The 16,659-nt window shown below is 40.8% G+C and overlaps 1 protein-coding gene and 1 long non-coding RNA gene across 2 annotated transcripts in view; one reads left to right on the top strand and one right to left on the bottom strand.

Annotated features, from left to right (window-relative positions):
- LOC143773614 (uncharacterized) overlaps window positions 1–6,204 on the bottom strand; it is a 48,913-nt gene extending 42,709 nt beyond the window's left edge. The window contains exon 1 of the long non-coding RNA XR_013215258.1: window positions 6,071–6,204. This is a non-coding gene — a long non-coding RNA (uncharacterized LOC143773614). The remainder of the gene's footprint in view (window positions 1–6,070) is intronic.
- A 4,578-nt stretch (window positions 6,205–10,782) lies between these two features.
- On the top strand, window positions 10,783–12,785 carry LEP (leptin). Its single transcript, XM_077261009.1, has 2 exons — window positions 10,783–10,932; window positions 12,290–12,785. The coding sequence occupies exons 1-2, from the start codon at window positions 10,783–10,785 to the stop codon at window positions 12,644–12,646; spliced, it is 507 nt and encodes a 168-aa protein (XP_077117124.1). The 3' UTR covers window positions 12,647–12,785.
- Window positions 12,786–16,659: the final 3,874 nt, after the last annotated feature.

Here is a 16,659-nt window from a genome sequence, read left to right as displayed (position 1 = left end):
GCGCCGCTAATGTAAGTATATGGGCAAAAAAACGCATCCTGCGGGCACGTTTGCAGGATTCGTTTTTTTGCCACAGCGGCGCATTGCGACGTATTCCAAACGACGCTAGTGTGAAAGTACCCTTAGGTGTATCATGCTGCAAATAAAGCTGGTTTGTTTTTGATACTTACTGTTTATTTGCTTTCACAAAACTTTATTGACATACTTAGGTGCAGATTACATGCGTTTTTGATGCGGGTCTACCATGCAAACACAATAAAAAAGCTTGTGCATTTGTTTACTGGTGGAATTTCCACATCTAATGTAAGTCTATGGGGAACTTCCTCATAGAAATTCACAGTATCCGCAAGAGAAATCGACGTGCTGCGGATTTGAAACACACAACACAGATGAGTTTTACGAGTTAAGAAGAAGCACAGTGCACAGGAGGTTTCTAAACATCCCATCCCGTCCACATCCCATCCTCTAGAACTGTAAGACGCTGTGTTTTTGATGCAGCAAAAAACATGTGCAGCGCCCCAGAGTCCTGGTCGTTGCAGTACTGTGGCTCCGCCGCTAAGGGGGGCTATGGTACGTCTGATGGCACTGAAGGAGTTCATCTGATTAGGTATCACATACACCAATACATTTCACAGTCGGGCCTCCAGGGGGAGCTAAGGGTGCTATTTATTAGGCCACTCCTCACCACTGTGGGTAAAACTGGGGGTCAGGCAGGAAGTTAGTGGAGAAAGCTGACTGGGTTGGACCAGACAACACCTGGTGGCAGAGGGTGTTGTGGGGAAAGATTCGGTAGGGTCCCTGTCAGGTTTGGGACCCTGACAGAGGCCTGGCTACAAGGAAGAATGTCACGGGACCGTGCCTGCTCAGCATAGCGGCGGTGCCCTAAGAAAGGATTAGAAGCAAGATATATTGTGCTGAGTGAGAAACGAGATCAAAGCAAGAAGGAGAATACCAGTAGGAGTCGTGCTGTAAGACCGAGGCAACATCCTACTGAGGCGCACAACCGGCGGCCGGAACGCCGAGGAAGTATTTATATATCTAGCTCCAAGCAATACTTCAAACCAACGGCAGGACAGTCAGTCTCAGGCGGGCTGTCTCATCTAAATCACCTATGCAGTCTTGGAGGGCAACTTGTGGAGAGGGGCGACTCTAGGGTCCCAAAGAGCTCCGAGCCTACCCGTCATACGGGTGCCGTCCTAACCGTAACATCAGGGAGGGACGGAGGATTAGCAGAACATCATCTAATCGAGTTGTGAGGGAACTTAAGAAACGGACACAACAGTTGTGGGGACTTTCCGTAAGCACAGCAGGGAAGGACCGCAACACCTAGCGCTAGAAGGAAGGCACAGATTTCCACCTGTTAAGAGAACTCTGGAGGTGCCATTGGACCGGCCGGACTTGCGCAGCCTGGTTATCTGGATTCCGGACTGAGGACCCAGAGATCTTCAGTAAAGAGGTAAAGAGACTGCAACCTGGTGTCCTCGTTATTTACTACAACCTACACTGCACCGCAACATCACCATAAACTTCTATTATTCACTGTGCGCCCCTCGGCAGGGTCACGGACCGGGGCCTAGCCACCGTGACGACCCCAGAGCAGAGACTCAGAGGCCCGGTACCGGGTACCCCTCGACCCTGCGGCAGTGGGGGCGCTACACATGCACTATAGAAAGGGGTGAAATTCGCAGAGAAAGTCCCATTGCAGATTTCAACCCTTTTAAAGTGGCATGATTGGGATGAGAGATGAATCCACATTAAAATCAAAGGATTCATCTCATATCTGCAGTACAATCTACAGCATATTTGCAGCAGAAAAATCTGCAACTTGTTGACCTAACCTTAGACTCCATTCAGACCTCCAGGTTTGTTATACATGTTCTAGGAGTGTGTTTGATAGATACAAGATGCACCTGTAGTATTCCATGGACACTTTTATGTGTACTCTCTTGTAGATCATTAGACCTTCTGATTTCTAGATCAAAATCACCCATTCAAATCAATGCATTCATGAGAAAAAATAGCCAGCACATGTTATTGCTGTCTGTTTTTCCCTGCCTAATGGGTAGGAGAAGCATGGAAAAACCATCATATTTTTATTTTGCAAATGTGAAAAAACTGATGCCACATTCTTGACGATTAAAACAGAAGCCAGAAATGGATGAAAATTGGATCCAGCACACTGAAGAAAACACCCGTTTAATGTGTACCTGTATTAGGGATATGCGATATGGCATTATTCACTGCCACTGACTAAAAATGCACCCCAAACTCATCCATAAAGTATAATGCACAGCCCAAAGTCATCCATATACACCCCATAGTCATTCATAAAGTATAGTGCACTCCCATAGTCATCCACAAAGTATAATGCACCTCATAGTCCTTCACAGGGCCGGATTTAAGAGGTGGGTGGCCCGGGGCCCATTTTGGAGGGAGGCCCATTTTTCAAGGTGTTGCAATATGTAATGCAAAAACACAAAATGAAACGAATGCAAGTTTATTTACAAAAATCATTTACGCAGAGTAATTCAGGTAAAATCATTCATTTTTTACAATCCAGGCACTTTCCTTGATTTTCGTGCTGCAAAATCACTAATGATGTCACTAAAGTCCAATTCACGCAGTATATCTGACTCGATGCTCATGATAGCCAAATTTACAAGTCGTTCTGGCTTCATGGATGTCCTTAATCTACCTTCCTCGAAGGTAGCTGAACAAACTCTCATCTGATCTAATCCGAGGGAGCAATCATATAGCTGAATAGGTAGCGCCTAGAAGCGTATGTTGAGATCAGAGAAGGCTGCCGCGTGCCATTAGCTAAGCATCAGGTACAGGGAGGGTAGTAAGGAAGTTTGGCTAGGCTAGCCAGGTCAGTGGATGCTGACGCAGCTCAGGTGCCATGACTCCACCGCTCTGCGCCAGCCACTGAGATGTAGGACTGCAGCCAGGTCCCTACACTTTCAATAGTTTCTCTTTTGTTAAATGTTCCTTATCATTAGAAGCGGTTCACACCTGCATTTAACATGTTTTGAGATATTTATCCCTATATTGGTGGGAGGCCCCTGCTTGGTGGGTGGCCCAGGGCCCGGGCCCCTTGGGCCCCCCCTAAATCCGGGCCTGGTCCTTCATATGGTATACTGCACTCCCCATAGTCCTCCATATGGTATAATGCGCCCCATAGTCATCCATGTATTAGTATGGTCAATGATTTTAAAAAAATACTCACCTTCCCTTCGCACCCTCATTGCACGCGTCCTCACACATAGCACACGTAGCCGGTGGGTCTGTAGGGTGCAATAAACATCAGCTGGATGTGTGTCTGAGGACGCACATCCAGTTGAAGTTTCTGCAGACAATGGTGGACCCCTGACCTGCCAGGCCCAGCCGTAAATTTGGTAAATTTGTCACGTGGAAGTTTATGCCCCTTTTTCCAACACAACTAACGTGTCTTCATTTGCAACACACACACACACATATATATACATACATATATATATATGGATACACACGCATATATAGGTAGAGAGATATAGATATATAAATGTATTTGTCTATCTATCTATCTAGATAACTATAGGATAACTGGATTGATTGCATTTAACCATAACTTCATAGTTATCAATCACATTGATACCTGGTAAACATACACATGCATATAAGCACATACAATGGCACATAGGAAACCAATTTCTTTGTTTATGCATTTATTAGACAATTAGTACATTCTTTATAAAGACAGATAGAACATTGCATTATACAGTATGTATTATATTATACAATGTACTAAACATACACAGTACAACCTAGCTTATATAATCACACAATTTCCATTGATTTTATGTAAAAATTCTGTTCACAGAAGTTGTGTAACACAAGAATGAGCTTACATGCAATAAGTCTTATAACACACAGTTTGGATCAGTTTTCCTGAGAGATGACTTTACACTTCTGAATGCGATTGTAAAAGAAGTGTAAAAAAAATGTAAAAAAAAAAATTACATAACTCTGAAAAAAAATTAAATGTCTTTAGGGAGTGAGTAAAAAAGAAGTCTAAAAAATTAAGTGACAAGTGTGACAGCGTAAGTTGCATTAGCCATTGGATGAGTAATATGTCTGAGCTGTGTCTATATAAAGACAGGGAAAGATGGACTATCCATCACACTTCATTCAAACTAAGACAAACGTGAGAGGTAAGGAGGCTTTTCAATTCTTATTTCTTGCATTAAGATTTTTCTATGACAAGATTATTCCTAGAGTTTCACAAATTGTTATTGACACTGATTCCCTGACTTCATCTGAAGAAAAGAAAGTGAGAAGTTATTCATGTGACTTCTCGGTTTCATTTCTCATGTTGTGATAGATATAGATAATGTAGTTAATAGATTATATGCTTCTAGATTTCAAATATTTTGCTACTTTGCCATTTATTTACTTGAGGTTCTGGACTCATTAAAAAAATACTTTTAGTACACAAAATTATTCTATTATTATATCAAAAACTGGCACTTTCCCTGCTCTATGATAATAAAGTAATAATAAATAATAATTTACTAATAAAACTTTATAGTCTATAACTTGGATACAAATACCTGTCATTATATATTTATTGCAAGTCTTTAGTAGGACAGAATGATTCCCTCACTAAAGATTTGTATCTATTTTAAAGTGTTTTATAATTAGTTATCTAATCATAATGCAGTTGTGGTCTACATGTCATTGTTTGAACTTAGGGTCAATAAATTAGAGATCGGTAGGATGCCGCAAGTAAAAGGGGCAATAGATGTGACTTACCACTGGGGTATATATGTCTATAGCAAGAAGCAGATAAAAGAGCATGTTAAAGGGGTTGTCTACTACTTGGATAACTACTTCTTAAATACTATGTAAACCACACCGCTACTGTTACAATGATGTCAGAACTGGGTCTTGCGGGTCCTCACGTGACATTGTTATGCCATATGTGCCCTGCAGCCAACCAGCATCCCCTAATGGGCTGCTTTGCTCACACTTTTTTCGGACAAACCTCAGATGTCTATAGGAAATGAGAGACCTGCAGCCCATTAATGACCACTGATTGGCTGCAAGGCTTACGTGAGATACTAATGCCACGTGAGCCATGGGGAATTGCTGCGGACATTGTTGGAACAGCACCAGGGTGGGAGGTATATTTTTTTTTTATTTTACTCTGGGGAATATGGTATTTAAGAAGGGGTTGTGGACACCTCTGTAAGACCCGAAATTATGTTCATATAGGCCATGACTAAATTTTTATTAGTTGCATATATTTCTTCATGCAATATTTTTAGAATACATCTTTGATATTTCGGCTATATAGGAGTTCCTATAGAGATGTGTAAATCATATTACTTTTGTAAGTATTGTCTGCATGTAATCACAAGCCATAAGTACATTACCAGCGCTAGTTTTCTGATATATGCCACTTTTGCTTCAAAATGTTTATATTTTTTTCACTTTTCTTTTTTTAATTATTAAAATCAATGCTGGCCATTTCCCTGGACGTTGAAAGGCAAATACGCCCCTTAGGCTAGTCTTATTACATTTTTCCTTTCCTTCTGGGAAAAAGCCACTCTGCATTGTAAAATCCTGGAGCAGTAAAACAATTGCCCATGATGTCTTTCACCTCTCACTGTGCCAAAGCTACAATCCAGAGGATTTCAATATGTAATCTATATCTCTAGAGTTTATCTGAAGGCATCTATTGAAGAAGGGAAGGACGTTGCTATTACAGCTATCATCCATTGCTATATAATGTCCACAGTCCAAAATATTTATTAGGGCCCCTAAGGAGTCTTCTGGGAAAAAAATCAGAGGTCTAATAATTCACATATTGCTCAAGTTTTAGTTTGGATAAAAAACAAAACTGTTTCTCGTTCTGTTTTGTTTCCTTTGAAAATGCCAATTCACAAGGTTCAGGCACATAAGAATCCCCTGAATAGTAAATACATTTTTAATGTAAAAAAGAATCAAAACAAAAGCAAAACCATTCGTCAGCTTAACTCCTCTAAACATGCATGTAACAATACATAATACATTACATAAGAAATGATACCTTTACTGTAAGTGTGCAAAGCAGAAAGGTTAACAGAGCTTCGGGAATGGCCGGAAGAGTTTCTGGGAAACATTCTTTAGTTCTCTAAATTGTTCTCATTTTCTAGTTGGAAGTTTCTGTGTGTTCCCCAAGGCAGAATGTTGCTCTCAGAGTAACTTTCTAAATATTTGCAAACTGTAAAATTCATAGATGCATGAGATTGGAGAGGCAGTCACTTCCCGGCATGGGGGAAGGCAAAGGTTTAGTATGACTCACTCCTGTTCAGATATGCTTCTGCAAAAAAGGAGACCTGTCCTCATGAGGTCATACTGAATAGAAGCTCTCTTACTCACTGTAATGTGTAGCCATAGGATTCAAAGCAATGCTGACAAAGCAATGTACTCCACATGTATAGTATACAGCAATGATAGTACAGACAATGATAAATAGAGCCAGATGTTCTATATATAATTCATATATGTGCGGCCTCCATCCTGATTTATATGTCCCTCACCATTATATATCTGTTCCTCATTCTTGTATATAAATCACTCATCATTAGTGTTGAGCATTCCGATACCGCAAGTATCGGGTATCGGCCGATACTTGCGGCTATCGGAATTCCGATACCGAGATCCGATACTTTTGTGGTATCGGGTATCGGTATTGAAACAACATTAATGTAATAATGTGTAAAAGAGAGAATTAAAATAAAAAATATTGCTATACTCACCTCTCCGACGCAGTCTGGACCTCACCGAGGGAACCGGCAGCGTTCTTTGCTTAAAATTCGCACGTTTACTTCCTTACGTGAAGTCCCGGCTTGTGATTGGTCGCGTGCCGCCCATGTGGCCGTGACGCGACCAATCACAAGCCGGGACTTCACGGAAGGAAGTAAACGCGCGCATTTTAAGCAAAGAACGCTGCCGGTTCCCTCGGTGAGGTCCAGGCTGCGTCGGAGAGGTGAGTATAGCAATATTTTTTATTTTAATTCTTTCTTTTACACATTAATATGGATCCCAGGGCCTGAAGGAGAGTTTCCTCTCCTTCAGACCCTGGGAACCATCAGGGATACCGTCCGATACTTGAGTCCCATTGACTTGTATTGGTATCAGGTATCGGTATCGGATTGGATCCGATACTTTGCCGGTATCGGCCGATACTTTCCGATACCGATACTTTCAAGTATCGGACGGTATCGCTCAACACTACTCATCATGGCCTCATCATGGTATATATATTGCCCATTCTCCTATGTGTGCCTTATCCTGGACCCCATCCTGGTATATATCATCCATCTTGGTATATGTCCACCCCTTATGTCGCTGTTCTTTAATGTATAGGAGAAAATAAAAGAAGTATAATGCACCCGCATAGTACTTCATATAGTATAATGCATTCTATAGTCTTCCATATAATATACTGCACAGCCCATAGTCTTCCATGTAGTATAATGCACAACCGATAGTCATCCATATTAGTAAAACACACAGCCCATATCCTCATATAATATAATGTACAGCCCATAGTTATCCTTGTAGAATAATGCACTGCTCATAGTCCATCATAAAGTATAACACACAGCCCATAGTCATCCATGAAGTATAATGTACAGCCCATAGTCTTCCATAAAGTATAATGCACCCCTATTGTCATCCATAAAGTATAATCCATCCCATAGTCATCCAATAAAGTGTAATGCACCCCCATAGTCATCCTTAAAGTATAATGCACAGCCCATAGTCATGCATATACACCCCATGGTTATCAATAAAGTATAGTGCACTCATATAGTCATCCACATAATATAATGCACCTCATAGTCCTCCATAGGTTATACTGCACTCCCCATAGTCCCCCATATGGTATAATGCACCCCATAGTCATCCACGTATGGTCAATGATTTAAAAAAAATACTCATCTTCCCTTCGCTCCCTCGTTGCGCGCATCCTCTTGTGAAGCCAGCAGCCGATGGCCTCTGATTGGCCGACAGTGTGTATTGTAGCACACATAGCTGGTGGGCCTGTGCGATGCAATAAACTTCAGCTGGAAGTGTGTCTGAGGACGCACATCCAGTTGAAGTTTCTGCAGGCATTGGTGGACCCCTGACCTGCCAGGCCTGCTCGTAATTGCCTAATACATATCTTTAATCCAAGCTGCTTACATGCTTAGACTAATAAGGAAAGGCAGACACACAAAATCACATTTTATTCTGGCACCGTGAATAAGTGGTGTCTACAGTAACCTGTATTCTGTTAATCAATAGACTACAACCTCTAGTCTGCTATATCCCAGCATTGGAGTCAATTATTCTGATGGCAGTCAGCAAATTGTTGCAGAGTCTCTTCTTTCTATCGACAGAATACAGGCTACTAGAAATATCACTTTTTGGAAGAAAGCAGCAAGGCTTTTGATTTTCTTATGGCTGCTTCACCTTACTACATGATCACTCGGATAATAGGAATATAATAAGATATTGCTGATAAGCACTGTTCATCGAGAGTCAATCCCACGTTAAAGCAGACATGTCATGAGCTTTATGCTACCTGTACCATAGACAGCTTGATTCAGATATAGGCTGTGGTATTACGCTGAGTCATTTCAAAGAGATCATACTTTGAAAAGCTGGCCAGGGACTATGTGCGACGCCCACCAGGGCCGTGGAGCACTCAGAACCGGGTCGGGCATTTCTTTGGGGGATTCACAGGGACATGACCCGATTCCATTGCCCTGGGCGTGCAATAAAAAAATGCAAGGGGAAAAGTTATATGGGATTGTTTCGTGACACCACCTGTGGTGTTTGGCAAGGGATGACCAACACTGCGGTTCAGGTCCACTGTGGCCGATGGTAACGCAGCAAAGATGGTACAGCTCCCCACGGGTCGAGCGGGGCCACAGGGCAGATATAACAGTCAGTTCAGGTGGTGGTGAATGTTGTGGTGCAGAGAATAAGCAAGGGACACAGAAAAGTGCAGTATTCTTTACCTTTACTTCTTGGTGGATGAACATGCAGTCCAGGGTACCAGTTACAGATGACAGCAGGAGTCCGGCCACCCTGGAAGCATTCAGGGGTCCACCTTGCCAGGTGGGGTTGAAGGCCTTCCTGCTGTGCTCTATTTTTGGGTCCCTGTTGCCTGTAGCTAGCTGTGGCCTTCTCCTGCATGTTGGCTTCGACCTGTATGGCAGACAGCACAAGCCTATCATGGGCAGTGCCTTTTCCCTAGCAGCACCGGGCTCTTAGTCTGCTGCGATGCCTCTGGGTGTTTAGTGTGGCCAGGGAGCTTGCAATCCCCTGCCCTCCAGATTCGGCTGTCGGGGCGTACAGCACCCGCACAGCCAAGGACTCTGGCGTTCTTCTTGTCAGGGCTCCACTTCGGGATCAGCTCTGACGCAGCTGCAATTCCCCAGAGCCCTTGTCTCTCTCCTCTCTCTCTCTCCTCTCCTCCTACTAACTTCCTAACAGGCTGAAAACTGACTTCTCCTCCCGACCAGAGAGAGTAGCTCCCCTGAAGTCAGGTGTAGAGCTTCCCCTTCTGGCCTGGAGCCGGAATTGTGATGCATGCTGTGTATTAACTGGCATGGGGACCTCTTCCTGCTTCCAGGCATGACATCACCCCTCAGAGGGAGGCAACGTCACCGTGGCAACCGGACCCTGGGGTGCCACATATGCGTCTCAGAAAACTAGTCCTAAGATTGTCCGTGGAAGATTCTCCCCACCTTGGTCACATAGAACACACACATAGGGACACGCCTGTCAGTGTAGGGGAACATTCGGTCATGTTAGCGTAATTATAATGTAATAGAAGATAGAAGTATCACTTCAAGTTCCGAATTACAGAACATGGCACATTCAGGCCACTTGCTTTTCTGTTTAGTAATTAATTATGAAGATTACTTTTCTATAAGTTTACAAGCAAACAGTCAATTTTCTGAGGGCTAAAATAACATCTATTATTATACAAATTTGTAATTTTTCATGTGAATTTGAGATAAGCAAGATTTCAGCTATCTGTATTACCTTCCAGGATAGATGCACCTAAAGGGATTTCACACGATATAAAGGAAACATTAACTGCACAGCAGACTATAAGTAGTGGTTACAATTCTTTACTGAGCTACAAAAGCCTTTTTTTTTTGTTTTAAACCAGATTTTAAAAAATCTTTGCAATATACTAAATAAAGACCAATATGTTATTAGTGCAGGTTGCTTTTAACATCAAGAACTTGTTAATGGTGTTGGAGATATGGGACCTTAATGCATTTTTCCAAAAACAAGGCAAAAACCCCTCATTACTAGCAATTGACAATGGTAACAATTACCATTTTTATATTCTCTTCTTGCAATCAGCTCATTGTGTACATCCAGAGATTATCAACCTGCCCAGACCCAGGGCTGCTCCCATAGCTGCTATGTTTGTTACAATGTATCAGTCAGTTATACTTCGTGAGCATACACAGAAGCCACACAAAAATCCTAGTCTGGTAGCATTTATGTACACTGATACTTTATAACAAGCTCATAAATTATGTAGACACTGAATATATACATGTTTTTTTACATCGGCTACAGTGACCTATTCAAGATCCAAACATGCTAAAATGCTGAAATGCAAAGTTCATTAGAATAATGCATTTGTTTTCATTGTACATTGATTTACCTTTGCTGTTCTGTGATTTTCATTTTTGTCATTTTTTTATTTTAGTTATTATTATAGAGTGGTATACAAGGAAAATGCAATACATTCTACTCTCCTTATTTTGGGTTGTTTGGATGCGAATACCTCAGTGCCATGGAAGGGCATTAAGAACAGATCGACTAAAGGCTGATGCAAAGCTACTGTCCAAAATTTTAATAACAAGGATTCAGGAACATCCAATTCAGGTGAGAGAAATGGTGACATATCAACAACCTCTAAAGAATGAAGGAAAAGCATTAACTTAAAGGGATTTCAAATTCAGAGCATTGTGCTTCCATCAACCCGCTGTACCTTGGGGGTGTTGGGAGTTGGATCCTTACCGATCCAATAGGGATTTCAAATTCAGAGCTTTGCGGTCCCATCAACCAGCTGTTCTATGGGGATTTTGGGAGTTGGATACTTGTCGATCTAATTTGTATGACCTTTCGGTGAATGTCCACTTTTAATCTTCAAGCTATTTTCAGTAGAAGAATTCAGAGATGACTAAATTTCTTGATGTATTAGTCTCGAAGTTATATGGTAATTTATCTGCATAAAATAACTGCTTAAACTAAGCACAGGTGCTCTGTGCACCACTGGCATGGCCAAACAGTTCAGTGCACTTTCCCACCATTTGCTTCTGCCTTTCTCTGACTCTTGCAATACCATAGTCTTCAATCAGAGAAGAGAAGAGCAGAGACAGGTGGAAAACCAGTAGTTGCCCTGAACTCTTTGGCTTTGTTTTTGCTAACAAACTTCCTTTAAATGCTAAAGATCTGGCTACCTACAGACATCACTATGAGAAGCTTACCATACTACTATTTATTCTTGAGTTCATTGTAAAAACTGTGAGATTTATTTAAATATTTTACTTTCTTATAAGCGCCATCATATTCCACAGCGATTACAGACATTATCAGAATGTCACTTTTTGAGCCTTACTTGTCAAGTGGAGTAGTCTAGTAAGAGGAAAGTTTAACTTAAAATGGACTATATTAAAAGAAACTGGTCTAAAGTAGGCAAACGTTTTTTATGAATCTGAGTATATGTGCATATAGTGTGTGCTAATATACTCACCTTCTGCTGCTCTCTCTATGTCCAGTGTCGTTCTGCTCCTCTTCTCAGTGACATCACTTCATACTCTCCGGGTCACACCGCGCTATCCGTGACCTGAAAGTGGCTTTTGTAATGTAAGCCTATGGTGCTTCAGAACAAGGCTTATGCTGTAAAAGAGACTTCCAACTCACGTATAGGGCATAGAGTGAACAGGAGAATCTGAAGAGCGGTAACGTCACTGTGAAGAGGAGCAGAACAGCGCTAGATACCAGAGAGAGCAGCAGGAGGTGAGTATATTAACACACACACTACACTACATACAGATATGCACAGATTCATTTAATATATATACAGTATATATATTCACAGGAGGGCTTCTTTAAGGAAGAATTTAGTGAATGGATTACAGACTGATGAGTAGAAAACTGAGTTCAGTGCATGGTATTGTATAAGATTGGATGTACGTGCACCTCACTTATCTTCATTTCAATCCTTTTCCCAATTCAGCTGAATTATCCTAGCAGTTTGAAAAGCAGTGGCTTAGACTTCATTCCAGATGAAGAGATATTGGTGAGTTTGGAGAAGATGGATGAAACGCTCGAAATATTTCAGCATATTCTGTCCAGTATCCCAATGGAACATGTGGAACAAATGCTGAGTGATATTGAGAACCTTCGTAGCCTGTTACAGATTCTTAATCTTATTATGGGTTGTACGGCCAGAGAACCTCGACAGATAGACTCATCGGAGTATTTAAGGGAACAGCATGAAAACGCGTCATATACAATGGAAAAGGTGACTCTTGATCGACTAGAAAAAACATTGGACAGCATCGTCAGACATGTAGACATCACAAGTTGTTAGAATGTCATCACAGATTTTTGTGATCGCCAGACTATCTCTGTACTTGAAAATGCGGGAGTGTGGCTCCTCCTCGACACACTACCCTTCCACCCATGTTTGTCATTTATAGTCCTTAAGCTATAAACCAAATGAAGATTTTTATTGATTCAACCATATCATATTGACTGCAGATCTCTTTCAGGGCATTGACTATACTTTGACTCTTTCAAATTTCCATAACATCTTCCCAACTTGAATGAAGGAATGGGATCTAAACAAGTCAATCTTGGCTACCACTTTTTATTTGGGACCAGAGGAACATGAAAAGCTGCATTACTTGATGTTATGGACTACAAGACAGCCAAATCTTTTGCACTAATGACTGTAACAGTCTGACAACTTTCCTAGATTAAGATTTGGGCGTAATAATGATTTATCATCAATTTTATGTGCATTACAGTTGTTTGCCCAACTGTACTATATTTATTTTTTAAATCTTTTACAAATGTTTTATATTTATGTATTTTATAATAGTAATTGTGTCTTATATTATACAACCCATGTCATGCAGTTCTAAGCAAAGTAACTCCAATCTAATGGCATCATTTGCAGTGTATCCTTGTTGTTCCTAAAGATGGAGATACTACTGTATGATGTACATAGTGGCAATAAGGCATTAGTGTGCTATTATTAACACTTTACAGGATAGAGTCAGGTGACAGTTGTTAATGAAAGCTGGGCTACGATTTTCTATCTGTTGCTAATGCACACAGCATTATTGGGGCCATGTACAAACATAATAGTATGTTAGTAATTCAGCAATACTTATATCCAAAATATTATCCTTTTTTTACATTAGGGCTGGTTCCCTTATCCTGTTGGACAGCAAAACAATCAGATTTAGGGCTCCTCTAGAGAAGCGTGTTGCAGGGATGTCTGCCATCCATGTGTACCCTGACCGCACACGGAGAGCATGTACCCATTATAGCCGGAGTGGCAGTACACATGGCTGATTTTCCACATGGTTCCAGTGTCTGTGTGGAGAAAATCTCCCAATGAATTATTCTGCTCCGATTTACAGACCACACCGGTGCTGGTACATAGCAGGCAGCTCCTGCACTCATCCACTGTGTGAACAATTACATGGCGCTGCACACGGACCGAGTCACATCCGCAATTTGCAGACATGACGGACCCAAGGTTTAGTATGGCCGTCTGAATCTGGCCTAAGACTTATTGTTGTGTTTCACGGTGTCAAGACTTTCTTTAGTAAATAGCATGTAGTTGAGTTTATATTACATTTCTTAGATTTAAGTGTCAATGTATTAATTTATAAGTAGTGTATTTATTAATTGCTTTAGATTACATATTTATGTTGTTTGTTAGTTAAAACTCACAGTTTACAGTTTTATATATTTGAAAATTCCGGCAGGACATGCCAATGCATTATATTTATTTATTTATGTCAAACCCCTTCTCTCTAAATTAAACTACCGTAGTTTTATAAGAGCCAAGATGTCTGGTGCTTCATTTATCATGGTAATACCCAAAACGGGCTCAGAGTACAAATCTATTGCAATGTATAATGCTGATATTCTGGTTCCCTGCCATACTCTCGATGATATGCAGCTTGATATTCCAGGAGCCTACACTGTTTGTCTATCACTCTCTGCGTACACAACGCCTTTTAGATGTTGGCGTACCTGCATCATTTTTAAAGCAGAAGTCCCTTCAGGAAAAGGCTGGCGGTGTTTTCCCTGAAGCATTTTTTGGATATCTTTTGCAACAGTTTCGTTACCCACATTTTTTGCTAATTCCGCATATTAAATAGTGGTGTCTTCCAGGCAAAACGGTCACTTCTTTTATCCGCGTCAAGACTTTTGAAGCCTGCACATATGCACAGCGAGTCGTTTTGACATTGCTGTGCATGTATTCATTCTTGGCGTATTTTTAAGCTTTTTTCAGGTGGGTTCCAGGTAGACTTTACCCCCCAAAAATGTCATGTACATATATCCTAAGGCCGTACAGATACTAGTTCATTATCATGACCACATATTCCTAGGAATGGTTGCTTCTTGATAACCCACCAGTGCTCACAGGCTGCCAAATGCACAACACTTATTTGCTGGGTGAAATAATTTTTAAGGTCTCTTAAATATCTTAATAGTCAGCAGAACATCATCCTGTGTAAACAGGTTGTATGCTGCTAAGAACAATGTCAGTCTATGTGCACTGAACGAGCTATTACTGATCATTCTATAGGCATAGGAAGTGCAGTTGTCCTGTCTACTAAATCCATTAAATGACCGCTGATTGGCTTGCAGGTAACTGCCATTAACAGTAGCAGGTGAAAAAAAATTCCCCATTATTATATGGGTTTAATTTTTATTGCATTTATTGCGTGGTAAAAATTACCTGCCACTTTGACACTGACAATATTAAACTTGCATAGTTTTTTAAATAATTTTAGCGGTTATAAAAAATCATAAGTTTGAAAGAAATTTCAGGAAAATGAAAACTGTTGCTTTTTGTGTGCCATGTACCAAGCCGGCGTTTTAATTGCTATCATGTTGAGCTACAGTTGACATTCTGGTTGCAATTCTTGAGTGAGGAGGGGCGACCGGAATGCATCTCTTTTGTCATTCACACAATCAATAGACATGTTAATGATTTGCAAATTATGAAACAATGGAAACAATGTTTTCAGATCATCTCGATTCATTTAGTATCAAGTATGAGCACCACTTGCAGAAATACAGGCACTTACACGCTTTGGCCTGCTATTATTAATGAATATTTTATCACAATGGATGTGGTTGGGCACACATATCAAGATCCGCTGCTGGCAGCTCCTTTTCCAATTACTGACCAATGATGTCTCAGAAATGCTTAATGGGAGGCAAGTCTGGAGATGCTGCAGGTCATGGAAGCACGTTTAGGCTACACAAGGTACTTACAATAGCGCAAACAACAAGCAGCCTCACATTTTTTTGTTGAAAAACGTCTCATCGAACACTGGAGAAATGGACCTACCACAGGTTCAAAGAGTAAATCTATGGAACCCTGAAAATGTTTCTTCAATTTTATCATAATTTACTTGTCAATAACACATCTATTGATTCTGTAATTTCCAGAATTCACCACTTTTCCTTCATAGTGTTGCAATTTCAATGTTGCGGAGTATATTCTAATAGATCAGACTTTTATGGATGCAACAATATCAAATATGTTTTTTTTTAATCACTTTATGTTTAAGCTGTTACTGTGGAAGGGCGCCATTCATATATCTCTATTTTTTTTTAGTTTCCTTGGGGAACTTAAGCTTGCAATCCTTTGATCTCGTTTTATATACTATAGTACTACTGTATTACAATGATGATAATTAAATGATGATTTCCTATGATCTCAACTGGCTGGTATTCACAAAAGTACCCAGATGGCAGCCATAAGGGCTTTCAGCAAGCTGCTGGCTGCCACAATATCCCATCAGTTATTTCAATGCTTTTATCAGTAACTAATAGCAGCATCTAAATGGTTAAAAAGCAGCGATGAACGCTGTAACACAGCCAGCATCTGTGCCACAGCAGGCATCTGCCACATGTGGCGCTGACTCAGTTCCTAAACCCCCTCCATACATATGGACCCCCGCCCAGATGCACGAAAGGGTTTATTTTTTCCAGAATAATATTTCTTTCAAACCTAAATCGAAACTGTCACCAGTTTTTTGCTATGAAATATGAGAGCAGCATGATGTAGGGGCAAAGTCACTGATCCAATGATGCGTCATTTTCTGGACTGCTTGTTATAATTTCAATTATATCAGTATTTTATCAGCAGGAGACTAATTGTCTCATGCAATGTAGTCCTCCTGCTCTGATTAACCCCGCCACACCAGTTTTCTGCCTATACACAGTGTACAAAGATATCTGCTAGTCAATGGTGTGGCCAGTGTTATAGAGAGCTCAGCATTCAGAGAGCTGCTAGATTTGCAGCAGACTAAACAGTGATTTTTCAAAATAACAGCATCAAGACCA

This window comes from Ranitomeya variabilis, chromosome 5 (assembly GCF_051348905.1).
Source record: "Ranitomeya variabilis isolate aRanVar5 chromosome 5, aRanVar5.hap1, whole genome shotgun sequence".
NCBI lineage: Eukaryota > Metazoa > Chordata > Amphibia > Anura > Dendrobatidae > Ranitomeya > Ranitomeya variabilis.
This window is presented reverse-complemented; position numbering and strand designations above follow the sequence as displayed.